General features: G+C 55.4%; 3 protein-coding genes across 3 annotated transcripts in view; 1 reads left to right on the top strand and 2 right to left on the bottom strand.

Annotated features, from left to right (window-relative positions):
- The window catches only part of MAK16 (MAK16 homolog (S. cerevisiae)), a 4025-nt gene extending 947 nt beyond the window's left edge, over positions 1-3078 (top strand). Inside the window, exons 2-10 of the mRNA XM_010562982.1 lie at positions 25-116; positions 316-425; positions 574-638; positions 779-930; positions 1246-1300; positions 1392-1466; positions 1834-1944; positions 2202-2258; positions 2533-3078. Coding sequence (XP_010561284.1) covers positions 25-116; positions 316-425; positions 574-638; positions 779-930; positions 1246-1300; positions 1392-1466; positions 1834-1944; positions 2202-2258; positions 2533-2721 — 906 coding nt within the window. The 3' untranslated portion in view covers positions 2722-3078. The remainder of the gene's footprint in view (positions 1-24; positions 117-315; positions 426-573; positions 639-778; positions 931-1245; positions 1301-1391; positions 1467-1833; positions 1945-2201; positions 2259-2532) is intronic.
- A 16-nt stretch (positions 3079-3094) lies between these two features.
- TTI2 (TELO2 interacting protein 2) lies at positions 3095-6879 on the bottom strand. The gene is made up of 7 exons (XM_010562776.1): positions 6073-6879; positions 5615-5801; positions 5067-5159; positions 4497-4681; positions 4265-4408; positions 3526-3688; positions 3095-3232 (listed from the first exon to the last, which is right to left on the bottom strand). Exons 1-7 carry the CDS (start codon positions 6732-6734, stop codon positions 3152-3154), a joined length of 1515 nt encoding a protein of 504 aa, XP_010561078.1. The 5' UTR covers positions 6735-6879; the 3' UTR covers positions 3095-3151.
- A 1257-nt stretch (positions 6880-8136) lies between these two features.
- Positions 8137-10313, bottom strand: RNF122 (ring finger protein 122). The gene is made up of 5 exons (XM_010562775.1): positions 10084-10313; positions 9069-9114; positions 8767-8808; positions 8355-8437; positions 8137-8262 (listed from the first exon to the last, which is right to left on the bottom strand). Exons 1-5 carry the CDS (start codon positions 10191-10193, stop codon positions 8148-8150), a joined length of 396 nt encoding a protein of 131 aa, XP_010561077.1. The 5' UTR covers positions 10194-10313; the 3' UTR covers positions 8137-8147.
- Between the last annotated feature and the right edge of the window lie 4184 nt (positions 10314-14497).

Here is a 14497-nt window from a genome sequence, read left to right as displayed (position 1 = left end):
CCCCGGGGGGGGGGGGGTCTGCAGGGAGGTGGCGGGCGAAGTGTCACCCGCTGTTTGTCCTGGCAGGTTGTCTGGGACACGCTGGGGAACAAGCAGTTCTGCTCCTACAAGATAACGTGAGTGAGGGGGTTTTGGAGGAGGGGGGGAGGGACGAATTTAGGTGCCCCTCAGGGCCCGGGGCGCTCCCCTCGTCCTTGTGCCCCCAGTGCCACGCACGAGGGGCGCAGAGGAGGATGGGGTTGGCGGCGGCGAGGGGCAGGGCGCGCAGTGGGGTACTCCAGCCTTTCCCCTTTACCTTGCCTCTCCTCTTTTCAGGACAAAAACCCAGAATTTTTGCCGCAATGAGTATAACCTGACTGGTCTGTGCAACCGCTCCTCCTGCCCGCTGGCGAACAGTCAGTATGCGACCGTCAGGGAGGAGAAAGGTGAGAGTTCGGCAGCTGCAAGGAACAATCCCTTGGGTGGGGAGGGGGCGAATACCCCCTGCCTGAGGGAACCCCGGCTCTGAGCACTCTCCCACTGTCTGGGACACGCTCAGCCTCTTGCCTGGGATCACGTTCCCCTTTTCTTCAGGTCGGTGTTACCTGTACATGAAGACGATAGAGCGGGCAGCTTTTCCCCGTCGACTCTGGGAGCGGGTGAGTTAACCGAGCGTGCTCTAATATAATTTACCGAGAGGTGGCAGAGGGCAGGGAGCGATGGGATTCCTCCCAAACCAGGTATGTCCCCGCTTTGTTGTTGCTCCGCAGTTCAACTCCTTCCCTCTCCCCCGCCCCAGGTCCTGCTAAGCAAGAACTATGAGAAAGCACTGGAAGAGATAGACGAGAACCTCATCTACTGGCCGCGGTTCATCCGACACAAATGCAAGCAGCGATTTACTAAGATCACGCAGTACCTCATCCGCATCCGGAAGCTGACGCTGAAGCGACAGTAAGTGACACAACTAAGAGTGATCACGTTGGTTTGGCTTATCAAGCCGCTGCCCGTCCACAGAGCCAGGGTCACTGGCTGTACACAGAGCCCGAGGGCACCTAGCTGTTTTCCTGAGGCTTTGGCAGGCTTGTGAATGAACCTGGCTGAAACAGATTTAATTGCAGTGTAGTCTGCCTGTATAAATGCACTTAAACTAGTTGCAGGCACATTTCTAACGACGTAACTGCTGGTTGTTGCCCTGAATGAGCATTTGCTCGTCTGCTACATGAGAGGCTGACAGATTCACTAACTAGCGCTTGTCATTCCCTGTAGGAGGAAGCTTGTTCCTTTACGCAGAAAGATTGAAAGGCGAGAGAAGAGAAGAGAGGTAATGCCGCTCTTTCATGGAATCTCCCATCTGTCGCTTCTGTTCCACATGTCTTTCAAACAACTGACACAGCTCCTCTTTGCTCTTTTAGGAGAAAGCCTTGATTGCTGCTCAGCTGGATAACGCCATTGAGAAGGAATTACTGGAAAGACTGAAACAGGATACAGTAAGGATCACTGCCTTCAGAGCCCAGCAGGAAAACTGCTCCTACTGCTCTCTGTCCTGCTGGTTCTCCAGGGAGGGAGGTGGGCGTTGGTATGAAAGAGAAGCATCGCCCACGTAGGAGGGGTAGGGGATGACGGCACGCTGCCCTTGAGTGACTGTATAACAGGCTGGAGGACTTGCTTCCCTAAAACGCAGAGCCCCTCATTTTCTGTACAGCAGTGCGTACTTCAGAATTAGGGAAGGGGCCAAGCCACAAGTTCAGCCTAGTTTGGTACTGCCTCCCTGCAGGCCATAGGCTTCAGATGACCCTACCACCAACGGCTATCTTCCTCCTGTGACTTACAGAAAATCCACATTTTCCTTTTCAGTATGGAGACATTTACAACTTCCCCATTCACGCCTTTGACAAAGCTCTACAACAGCAAGATGCAGAAAGCGAGAGCGAGTCCGATGCAGAGAAGGAAGACGATGATGATGAGGTAATGCCACAGCACCACAGCCACAGCACCACAGTTAATCCTTTCCTGACCTGGTGCAGCACCTCAGATTCACCTGCATGCTGGGCATCCTAGTTTGGATGTCAGGGGGAGAAGAAGAGGTTAGGAGAGATGTGTGTGTGCACACAGAAAAAGTGTGTGTGTGCAAGCAGTGGCCTTGATGGCTCCTCCATTGCAAGCCATGACACTGTATTGTGCTCAGTTTGCATGTACTAGCTTCTGACTTTTATTTCTTACAGGACGTGGATAAAAGAGAGTTTGTGGAAGCAGATGACAGTGACCTCAGTGACTTTGAGGTAGGTGAAGCACCAGGTACAAACTGTCAGGCTACGCTGTTTGAAAGTAACGCCACCCTCTTGGTGTCTCTAGTGACGGGATAAGAGCCAGCAAAATCAGATTTGTGGGTCATAATGATACAGTCAGACTGCACTGTATCCACTACAGCCCAACTCCTCTGGCTAGACAGCTGGGAGCCAGGAATTACAAAATGGAAACCCGAGATAATTTTGCAGAAAGAGGAGGTTTAGTTACACAGCATCCTTTGATGTCACTCTTGTCTGTCTCTCTCAGGACATGGATAAGTTGGAGACAAGTAGTGAAGAGGAGCCGGAAGAGGAGGAAGAAGTAGAAAAGAAAGCCTCTCACTCCAAATCTAAAGGGAAAACTCCCCTGAAAGGACCAGCCAGAAGAAAACGTCCCTACATTGAAATAGAGTATGAAAAAGAAACAGAGCCAACCACCAAAACAAAAGCAGCCTGACTCCTTCCTAAACCCGCATTTTGTACTGAATGACAGGACTCCAGATCTGTCACAACTTTGCCACTCTGTGCAGGACCCTCAAAAATTACTACTTTTTTTTTTCCATATTCTAGACTAACAATTTTCTTTAAGAAAAGAAGGGTTTCTGTCCCAACCCCTGGCAATTGCAGCAAGTTTGTGCAACTCCTGCATGAAGCGCAGTTTTAAGGAAGAAGACTCCCCACCTCTACAACCCCACAAGGCTCAGCTTGGACTGCTGCTTTGTTCTAGACATGGAGAAGCCCGCAAGTGGCTAGGCGAGCGCCCAAGTGTATCTTGTTTGGGAGAGGTATGGGGCTAACAAGAGTGGGATGAGAAAGACAGTAATTTTAAATAAATAAAAAAAAACTTTACTGTACAAAAAGCAGGGTGAACATTGATCAGCCACGCCTCACGTGTTCTCTTGCACTTTTCTGATGCATTCCCGTATGCGGTTTTCCTCACAGCTGCTGTACACACCTTCCAGCAGGACCTGAAACAAGAAAAGCATCAATTTCCAGTGCTTTGGCACACTCAGGTTTGTGGTGTTATCAACCCTCCCCCAGCTATCTGTTGGAAGAGGATTATACATATATAGGTACCTGTCGATATGCATCGAGTCACTTATTGATGAAGTCAAGTACTAATGTTGTGGTGGGTGGAAACCGATGCTTTCAAAATACTGTTGGACTGAGGAAGCAAGTGGGCTTTTGCATGCACCACGCTGCCCCTTCCTTCTAAGGGGGAAGGGATCAGAGATGAAGCAGTCCTGGGTCCCCTGCTCACCTTCACTTGCCCTTCAGAGCAGCGATCCAGCAGGATGAGGCATTCAGTGGCCCCCTGGAGCAAGGCAGCTTTTACTGGCTCTGGCGTTGAACTTTGGTCAGTGTGTACGTCCCAGATCATCTTCAGCAGGGCTTTGAGGAGCACAGGGAGTCTGCATGGCATTCTGCAATGGGAAACGGCAGCTGCGCCTTATTCTAAATCCTCTTTGCAAGGCAGGGGAAAGCACAGCCTTGCTTAGCAGTTCCTAGACACTTCACGCAGGAGCTGCTAGTTGCCATTTACGTGTGGAGCAGGACTGTAGCTGGCCTAAGATTAGCAGCTGCTAATCTTCAGCAACGAGGCTGAAGAAGCTGCCTCATTCAGTACACCCACCAGAGGTAGGATCCAGACCCTGAACACAGAGGTAACCTTAGGATGGTGCATCAGGAATGCCTGTCATTGGGCAGACTCATTCACAGCACAGGGCTTAACTCCACAGTTCTGCCACAGAGCACATAGATTTAGTTTTTAGCCAAGTTGATGCTTCTAGAACAGGCAGAAGTCAGATCAAAATGAGGACCCAGCTTAATTTTGGGGCCAGGTTTTTCAGCAAAGCAGTAATGCCAGTGATCGCTCCCTGTGACAGATTCTCCCTTAAGATTTCAGGGCCTTTTTCTCAAGCAACAGTAAGTTTGGCTCTGAAAGAGGGACAGTATTCAGGATATGCTTTCTACAGTATCTTTCATCTCCAGACCGGTACCTGGGCCAAGCATGCTCGATGGTGCATTGCAGTGTCTCCAGGATTCCCAGTCGGGCTTCTTCCTCGGGGCCATCACAGACTTCCAGATACCCCAGGATAACTCGCTCCAGCCTCTTCAGGTGCCGCACTATCAGGATGCCAAGTCTGCCGACACCAAGAAACACGCACTGAGGAGGGAAATATATACCAAGGCCAAAGCAAGTCCCCGCAGGGCTGCGGTTGCTGCTCTCACCTCTGCACGAAGGCAGGCAGGGTCCTGGCATACACCCGCCGCAGCGCAAGGCGATGCTCTGCCTCCATGTGGGTCAGAACCAGCTGCAGCACCTCATCGCAGGGGGTGGTTGGTCTGGTCTGCTTCTGCTGCCGCTGGGCTCTCTCCAGGATCGGCAACAAGTCCAGCAGGCACAGCAGTACTGCCTGGTTTGGTGCGAGACAGGAAATCTGGGCAGTGTCTCTGATATCCTCCCCAAAGCGCCAGTAACTTCCAACCCCCCTGACCACCCACAGCTGCTGCAGTTCACCTGACAGACCCAACTACTTCTACTGCCTGTTACTGGCCCTCTTCAGCAAGGCCGCCACTTGAAAGGGGACACGAGGCAAGAGGTCCTCCCTCTACTTTGGTATTTTCCTGAAATCTACTGAGTTACTTTGCCTCTCGGTCACAGGCATCAGCTAGTAACAGCCTGACTGGACTGCCTGCGAAGAAGCAGTCTCTGCCTCCTCATGCCTTAAGCTGGCTATCCCTTGTGGGGCAGATACGTAATACTGCAAGGCAGATTAAAATGAGGTTCTGCTGTCCTACCTGGATGAGAGGGGCCCCTCGTGAATAAAGATGGTTGTAAAGGGCATGGTACACAACCTGAGCCCTGTTGAACTGGCACAGATCAGCAGCTGGCTGCAACAACAGAGAACAGAACATTATTCCCGTGCATCACATTCAACACCCGCTTAACCTAATGAAAGAGAACAGCCTTCACAAACCCTCGCACATACTGCACATCAGGAACACTGCTTACAAGAAAGCGGGAGCAGATGCTGCAAGAAAATGCAAGTTAAACCCTGCCATGCATAGGAGCAGCCACTTTCCTTCGCCTCCCCAGCTGCTCTTTTGCAGTTCCACTGCAAACTTGTCAGGTTGATATGTTAATCAGCTGAGTTTAAAAGATGGCAAAGCGATTTTTCACTTAGTGTAATAGATATTAGAACTACACATATTTAAACACACAGGGACAGTATGGAAGATGGAGCAGAATTGCTAGGTTAACAGCAGAACCAGGATTACAAGTTAGGAATCTTAACAGGCGTCTGACCCACCCTTCCTTCAGTCACCACCCAGCTCAAATCCCTTACCACGTTGAGAACGATATGATGCAGGCAGCGCACACCCAGGATTTTATTCTCCTCCCGGTAGTCGTCCGAAATGAGCAGCGACGGCGGGAGGACACGCTCCAGGTAATGGCTAAGCCAGGGCCGGGTGACCTGAGGCAGCGTCCAGGAGAACACGAACTTTGTGGCAGGGTTACGCTTCCAAGTGTCTCTGGAAATACAAACATAAGCTCAGTGAACACTGGAACTAATGGATGTTCATTTCCTATGCATCTGGGCCTCTAAGCTGACAGCAAGCTCTGACCGATTCCCCCTCACCTTCCATTACTGGGGTATTTGTAAAGCTCTTAGCCCCATATTTATCATCTAGTGTCTTGTAATGCCTGAGCTTACAGAGTTTTCCAAAAGTTTCCAGTACTTCCTACATAGAGACCAGCCAAACACGCCACCCTCTCCGCCGCTGCCCCCCGCTTCCTACTCACTTGGTCAACTCCTGTTTCAGGAGCCCCATCACTGCTCCAAATCTTCCTTCCTCATCTTCATTCTTTCCCCGAAGGAATTCAGCCACTGACCCGCAGCCTGTAGCCCGAACCAGCAACGCCAGCAGCTCCTGCGCCACTGACTGAGACTTCGCGTTTGTCCAGGGCCTCTCCGCAATATGCGTGGCGGCAAAGATGTAGAGGGGTTCCATCACATGGCACAGGATTAGACCCACCATGGGGACACCCAGAGACTCCTGGGTCTTGGCAGCTTCCAGCTTCGCCAGGAGGTGTAGAAACACTGAGCCAACATCGGCCGCTCTCTCAGCTGTGGCAGCGTACGCGCTGTCCTTACTGGGGAGATCCGCAGCGTCTTGCTCCTGTGCTGGGGGTGCCGCGTAGCCATTCAGCGCGGCCACCAACTCGCCCAGCGTTGCAGGGCTCATGCCTCCAAAAAGCCACCGGCAGTCCGCAGCCTCGACGAGCGCACCCAGGTCTCTGAGCATACCGGCCTTGGGGGCACCGCCAGCCCCCTCAGAGAAGATCAGCCCGATCTGGAGGAGGACTTGCTCGGCCGGCGGGACAGCGGGGGACGGCTGCTCCGGCTGCCCCCCATCCCGCGGCCCCTCCAGCCTCAGGGCTCGCACCAGGCCGCTGAGCTCCATAGCTCGACTAGGACCAGGCCCGACCCACACTCCACGGCCGCTTCCCGCCCCCCGGCGTGACCTACCCCCCTCTAAAACCCCTTTAAATACACCCCCACACACCCCTTTAATTACACTTCCCTGTACCGACCGCAGGCAGCAGCGCTCTGCGAGGGGAGACCCCCGCACCACCCCCAGGACCCCTCAGAGCAGAGGGCTACCGCTTCCTCCCACAGACGCCGCAAACCGCGCCGCTGTCGCAAAATCCCACCCTTGCCGTAAAGGTGCTGGCAAGGGAGGGCGTGGCGATCTGTGAATAAATTAGCATGGGTAATTAATCACCGGAATGCGGGAAAGCGAGGCGGTTGCGGCCCGCAGGAGGGCGGAAGGCGGCCGTGAGAGCGGGAACGGTTGGTGCGGAGGGGTCTGCAGTGGTAGGCGGGGAACACCGGTGTCAGTCCCGCTACCTCGCCCTGACCTAGAGATGAGGGGACCGGCAGTGGGGTCGGGCGCGCCAATTCAACTTCTTGATCCTTCCGGTTCATAGCACATGATGAATGGGAGTGGCACGCGCCTGCGTGATGTGTGCGCCCTGCGTTACGACGTAGCACAGTCCCTTCTGAGCGCCCGGGGGGGTCAGCGGCGCCACTGTTGGCGTCATTTTCTTCTTGAGTACGTGAAAAAGCAGTTTAAAACAGGAGGATTTGCGAGTGGGGAGGGTGCGCTTGGGATCAAATGGAACTCGTCCGTTTTGAGGCTATTTCGGGCGTTTTGGGCAACTTTTCCCCGCGGAAAAGGGCGGGCGCTGCGTGCTGCTGCTGTGCTCAACCCGGCGCTGGGGGGGGGTGGGGGGTGTGCCGGCCCCCCCCCGGTTCCCTGCACCGCAGTGAGTTTCTCTGAGCCCCCCCATCCCGAAACGCCGCCGGCCCCCGCGAGCGCTCACAGCTCAGACCGGCTGAGAAATTGTCCGTTTAATCGTTGTTGTACACAAAACTGTACACCCCCCCACCCCACCCCACCCCGCGGGAGTGCGGGGGAGCCTGAGAGTCCGGAGTGGGGAGGGGGCAGTGGGAATCAGGTACAAAAATACTCTGTGCAGCGTGGAGGGGAGCGGGGGGACGCAGACCCCTCGCCCTGCGCCGTGGGCCTCTGCTTGCCACAGGCAAGCTCAGGCGGTTCCCGGCTCCACGTGGTCCCTGTGGAGCACAACCGGGATGATGTAAAAAAGAAAAAAAAACAAAAAACCAAACCAACGCCCCCCCCCAAACAAAGCAACGACCTGCGAGTTACAAAATCCCAACTCAGAAATCCCGAATCCTTCGAGACGAACTGTTCGATCCCACAGCACGTGCGGGGCTGGGTGACGCCGTATGTGGGGAGCCACGGTCCCACGACGACCCCAGTGGGATCCGGCCGGCGAGGAACGGGGGCTGCTCACACCAACTCATCCAGGAGGGTGCCGATACCGGCGCGGGGCTGTGCCGGACCCGCCATGGGTTTGTTGCACATGGGACAAACGCAGCGAACCTCCAACCACTTCACCAGGCACCTGCGGGGCAGAAACACGGGTGGATGCACATCCCCGGTGGGGAGATTTTCCCCCCTGCCTTCCCCGCGCCCCTCCGCCGTGGCCGTACTCACTTTCTGTGGAAGGCGTGCTGGCACGGCAGCACCCCCAGCTCCTCCTTCACCTTAAAATCTTCCAGACAGACGGCACAGGTCTGCTGTGGGAGGTGAGACGGAGGGTGAGCACGAGTGTGGAGACATTGGGACCCACTCCCACCAGAAATGCTGGGGCTAGGGAAATCCCACTGCTGCGGTGCCTCTTCCCGGGTATTTCCAGCTGGGATTTCAGCCCAGTTCCCAAACCGCCCCCAGTAAGGGGGTTTCCCTCCCGATTCCCAGCCCAGCACAGTCGCTCCCCAGCCGTGCGGTGCCGGCCTCACTCTGCCTGCGAGCCCCCTTCGAGCCCATGGAGCAGAAGGGATGTGCTTCAGAGCATCATCCCCGTTAGCCCCAACTCCATCCCAACCCAGAGACGGGAACCGCTCACCCCGTGCACGTTCAGCCTCCGGGCATCGCCTTTCAAAACCACCTGAGGGAGAAAAGGAGGCAGAGGATTAACAGCAGGAGGAATTTTGCCAGGAGCCCCAGCGGGAGCTGAGCCGAACCGAGCCGGGCAGGGACAGGTCGAGCCCAGGCGCAGCGGGCAGCGTGTCCCATCACGCCGCTTTTGAATGTGTCCGGCTGGGATGAGCAGCATCGGTCCCCGCTGTGTCCCCTTCCACCTGCACCCACCTCCCGCTCGGCCCCGAACTGCTGCGGGTACGTGCAGAAAACAACCATCGACTTTACCTCCTTGTACCCGAACCGCTCGCTCTGAGCCTGGTGCCGCAGTTTGCTGGAGAGGGGGAGAAAAAGGCACTGTGAGTTTTACAGCATCCTCAAGGGTCGCGTCAGAACAGCGCAGCCAGAAATATTCAGGAGGCACCTGAAATCAGGGGAACGCACCCTCCCCGAGCAGGATTTGGGGATAAGCAGCTCTGAGGCTGCGCTCGTGTCTGTCGGAGCAGCGTGGCCGTGGGCAGGACCAGCCCAAAGCCGTACCCTGGGCAGAGCTGCTCCCGCAGCACCGCAGGGCCCCGTGCCGCCTCCAGTGCCGCCAGGAATCGGCACCGGGGAGCGATAAGAGCCGGCAGCCCCGATTGTTTGCCTTAGGAAGTCGTTCGTGGTGCAGGAAGCGCTGTATTTCCAGTGCTGGCCCGCCGGCAGCTCCCAGCCCCGCTGTGACCTTGGCCGGGGCACGGGCACTGGGGAAAACTGCCTGGCAAAGAAACCCGGCAAGACATGGGGAGAAAGGGACGGCTTGCAGCGGAGCTTCTCCTCCAACCGAGGCACCAAGACGTGCTTCCGCAGTCCCAAAAAACGGCTGAGAGACGCACGGGACGTTGGCGGAGCCAGGGCAATCCACAGGGAAGGACTGAGCCACCCGGGCCCTGCAGAAACGCCAGCTGCTGCCTCGACTTTGGGTTTAAAAATAGCCCTCCCTGAACAGGGAGTGTAACATAAAGACACATCCTCTGCCGTTCAGCTCTGCTCCTTCCCTGCCCGACACAATGCGTCCCCTCCGCGTGGTCCCCTGAAAAACAAGAGCCCCTTCCTGTGTTTCCTGCCCTGCTCTGGCCACGGGGGACCGTGGGGACCACGATCGCGCCTGGCCCGAGCACGGCGGGCGGCCGGCCCCCCTCCTCAGGGCAGATCCTTACGGTGAGCGGTTCCCGTGTTGTGGGACAAACCGACGATGGGGCGCTGGGAAAGGCTGGGGATGCCCCCGGGATGCCGACCCACCGCCGCAGCCCCCCCAGCTCACCTGATGAAGTAGCAGCAGAAGATAAGGCTGAGCACGAAGACAAAGATGCCTGTGCCGAAAATGACCATGTAGATGTTCAGTGGCAGGTCCTGGAACGTGATGGGAGGCATCGTGCAGGGTTTACTGGTATAAATCAGCCCCAGACTGCAGGAGCACCCTTTGGGGGGGAGGAGGAAGAGAAAAGTCAGTGTTTAGGATGGAAGAAGGGGAAAAAGAGGTGAAGAAGATGTGCTGTGAGAGAGGAGAGAGCCTGGGCTGACTCCGTCCCCTCCGGAGTTTGCAAAGTGGGCAGAAACCAACACCAAGACATCATCTCGTGGCCTGTGAATTGGAGATCTCCCCAGGAAGAGCAGCAGCCCCTTAGAGCAGCTCAGTGCAGCGCAGGCAGCAGACACCATCACGAAACCCTTCTCCAGCAGCACAAACGTACCCCAGGCAGAATCCAGGCGTCTGGGAGACAAGGAGGCCCTGTGGTTTCATCTCCAGAGAAATACATGGAGGCTGGAAGGGGATTTAGGGGAGGACAGAGCAAAAATATAGCTTGAAAAACAAGAACAGTTGGCGTCTGTCATTGCTCCGCAGGAGCCAGAAACGGCAAGTGGCTGGTTCGTTCTCGGTGCTGGGAGAAGTGCCGGGGCTGCGCGGGAGCACGTTCAGCACCACGCTGACCGAATCCCCTTTCTGAACAAAAAACGTGGGCGCCGGCACACACCAGCCACATGCTGCTGCCTGGGCCACCACGTCTCGCTGCAAGTCTGGCACCATGGGGGAAAGGCAGAGGAGGGCGTCACGCAGAGCCGGTGACAGCGCGGCCACCCCAGGAGGGTCCCCAGCTAACGGGGGGGAAAGGCACAGAAATATTAAACCCACTGCAGCTGCCTCTGCTGGGAGCTCATGCGAAGTCAGGCTCTGGCACTAAATAAGCACCGCTTTTTTGTGTCTCGAAATCATGCTGACCCCACAAGAGCTGGAGCTTTGATTTCTCATCAGATCTTGCTCAGATGGGACTTTAAAGGAGAGCAGCCCCCGAGCCCCATCTGTGCTCCGCGGAGCGTCTCCCCCCACCCCTTCTGCTCAGCACCCTCTGTTCCTGCGCTGCGCCATCTCATCAAAAAGCTCCTGCAGAAACACTTCTGGGTTTAATTACAGCCCGCTAAAATCCTCCGCCTGTTTCTCATGAGAGGATGAAATTTGCTCTCCGCCACGGAGAGCAGAGACAGGAAGAGAGCGGGCGGCAGAAAGCAGAAACCTCTGCACAAGCGGTGAGGTCCCAAGTTTGGTCTGTCTGGTTTCCTCCCTGCTGCGATGGGGAGAGAAGGCAGCGGCGTGGGCTCCTTTAGAGCCGCTCGAGAGAGGCCTGGGATGTCTGAATAGCAAGGGGAGCCCGAGCAGGACGGGCAGGTGGCACCCCTGGGGTGAAATCCTGCCCTGGGACGCTCGATTTCCAGCTGTTTCCCAGTATCTGCTTTGCGGTGCGCTTTGAATGTACGTGCCCCATTGATGCAATGGCCAAAGCCGCCGTGGCCAGAGGGGCGTTCGGCTCTGGGGACCACAGTTTGTCGCTGCACAGCCAGAGCAGGCACCAGACGAGAGCCTGGACCATAGGAAATGTGGTTTTCCTGCTGCAGAGGGCAGAGCCTCTTGCCAATCTTTGCCTCTTGCAATTGCCAAAGACAATTCATCAGCCACCTCATCTACAGAGCGAGAAAGGGAGGATTTGTTTGTCGGGTCCTCCTCTCCCAGCCTTCTGCTCTTGAGACCACCAGGTGCAGGAAAAGACAATAGGAAAGGTGGGGGTTTTTTCCATTTCCCTGCTGGAAATGATTGAGAAATGCTAAAAAAAAAAAAAAAAGTATATCAGTTCTGAAAGAAAACACTGAGCAACTAAATGAGGTAATGGTGGCGCACACGGTGGTGGGACACAGGCTGCAGAGCAGCTGTTGATGGACGGAGGAAACCTCATTCGAAGCTGGCCAAACAGAAAGCAGCGGGTTGTGGTAACAATAACGGGTCACAAGTGAAACAATAACGCTTGCTACATGTATTTCAAACTGAGAGCTATTTCAAAAATCTGCTGAAAGGCACCAGCCGTTCCCCTCCATGCCACGAGAGCCATGGCGACAGAAACAGCCCAAACTCGAGTTACAGCCTCGCGAGAGGCGAGGGGAGAGGGGTCCGAAGGGCTGCTGCTGCCCACAGCGAGCGTTTGCTCTGCTCGAGCCGCAGCTCCCTGCCAGCCAGCGAGGGATGACCTGGACCTGCTCCGTGGGCAGCTGCGTGGCCACCCATGATGAGATGGAAAAGCCCTTGTCTGGGGATAGCGGGAGGAGAATCAGCTCTGCAGAGAGCAGGGAAAGGCTGGGATGTGCGTCCCAGAGGTTTTCCAGGAGAAGCACGGGGTGGGCTGGGAAGAAGAGCCCCGAGGGAGACAAACCCTGCCAATCCCACGCTGACCTCCCCAGCGCATCCCTCTGCGCTCATCTTCAGGGGCTCAAAACCCAGCGTACAAACTCCTGAACATCACACCCAGACATCGCTCCTCTGCACAGGGTTGTCCCTACAGTCCCCGCACTCTGCCCAGCTGCGCCCCATCCCGTGGAGCAGAAATTGTATTCCCTGACCCCGCAAGCTGCTTACTGAGGACTGCTCCATGTTAGATGCCCAAATTTCCCACAGGTGACAACAGCTTTCTGTAAAAGCCACATGGGTGCTGAGAGAGGGGCAGCCAAACCAGCCGCAGGAGGGAAAAAACGGAGGTGGAACGAGAGATGCTGTAACTTGCAACCCCATACCGAAGGAAGCAGAGACGAGCCGGTCTAACATGTCCCTGCCAGCCGCAACACAGCTGGCAAGGCTAATTTTAGACTCACCAGCTTAGCAAGGCTCATTCCTGTTAAATAGGCTTTCGAGAATTCAGGAGCTCCAGGCTGCGGTGCCGAAAAACGAGCATGGTTCCGGGGAAGTGCCCTTTCCTGGTTGGGGAGCAGCCATCGGCTCGCCTGAGATGAGAAGGTCCTGCCAGGACAAGCCCTTGAGCAGCGGGGTCTCAGTGAGGCAATGCAGCCGCTGAGCCCAGCTTTCCCGAAAAGCGAGGTCCTCCCAAGCCTGGCCAGCCCCTTCCCCTCCCGCTCCTCCCCACGAGAGCTCATCGACATGGTGGGCGCCTTGGCTGAGCGATGGTTTTGATTAGCGCAAACCCCTTCGCCTGACAAAGGCGTTCATATTTTTAGTTCAAGGGGAACGGATCAAATCTGGTTTTAACCAACATGAAATGAAGACCTGATGGGCACCAAACCCAACCCGAAACAACCCATTTCACCAGCTTAGGCCTACCGGTTTTGCATCTGAAACCAGAATCCCTGAAGGCGGCACGCTGGAACAATCATTTAGTTGAAAAATGAGAGATGAGGGATCACTAGACATCTGTGAAAGTACCTACAGACATGCGCTGACTTTCTGGACCCTCCTTGCTACAAGAAGGATGCTCAGAAAGGTGGTTTGTTTCACCAGCAAAGTGTTTTTCATGCAGACTGCAAAACCTCCCCTTTGTCAGCAGAAGCAGCAAAGATGCAGTTTGACCTGCCAGGGCTGTGGTTTGCAGCTCCTCCTCCTCCTCCAACCCACACGGCTCTCTGGCAGATTTAAGCACTGACCTGGCCTAAATACCCCTGCTGCAAGCTGTGGTGAGGACACCCAGTGCCTCCGGTTGAGCTGGTTAACGGGGTGACCCCAGCCCTGCTCCCCGCCTCCACCCCAAACCCTACAGCACGACTTTGACCGTCACAACCCCACTAAACAGCCCGGCCGACACCTCTGCAAATGCAGACCCTCGTGCTCCAGCGACCCGTGTGGTTTGGCCCTCCGGACACAACAGTTCGCAGTATTTTGCAGTATTTCAAGGCAGGACAGACACAAGTTTCTGCCCGTACTGCGCAGGCACGGGGTTTTTGCTGAGCAGAGCTTCTCCCTCACCCCAATTCTTGTTCAATAAAACAAACGGAAAACTCAGCAGGTCATTAAATAAAACCATTCTTTCTACTCCCACACAAAAGCTGTGAGCTTTGCATCAGAAAATTGAATGCAGCTTCCATATAATTTTTGCTGTGATGCTGGAATAGGCTTCCTGCAAAAGTTGCCCCTAAGCCCAGCAGTTCTCCATGGGGGATAACCAGCTCCCCTCCAAATAAAGTTATCTGGCTTGTGCCCACTGACTGCAAAGTCCCCTGAACTACACCTGAGCAACAGGAGGAAAAATTGTGATGCAGAAGAGGAGCTGAAATGCCAAGGCAGCACAGTATACGCTGTCTGTGAAGATGTTTCGAATACACCCATTTAGGTTGAAAATGTGATTTCTTTACTGGGTCTCAGACTTACTTACACCAATGGCCCCAATTCTGCAAAGGTCCTTAACAGC

Source organism: Haliaeetus leucocephalus, unplaced genomic scaffold, assembly GCF_000737465.1.
Source record: "Haliaeetus leucocephalus isolate CR32 unplaced genomic scaffold, Haliaeetus_leucocephalus-4.0 Scaffold162, whole genome shotgun sequence".
Taxonomy (NCBI): Eukaryota; Metazoa; Chordata; class Aves; order Accipitriformes; family Accipitridae; genus Haliaeetus; species Haliaeetus leucocephalus.
This window is presented reverse-complemented; position numbering and strand designations above follow the sequence as displayed.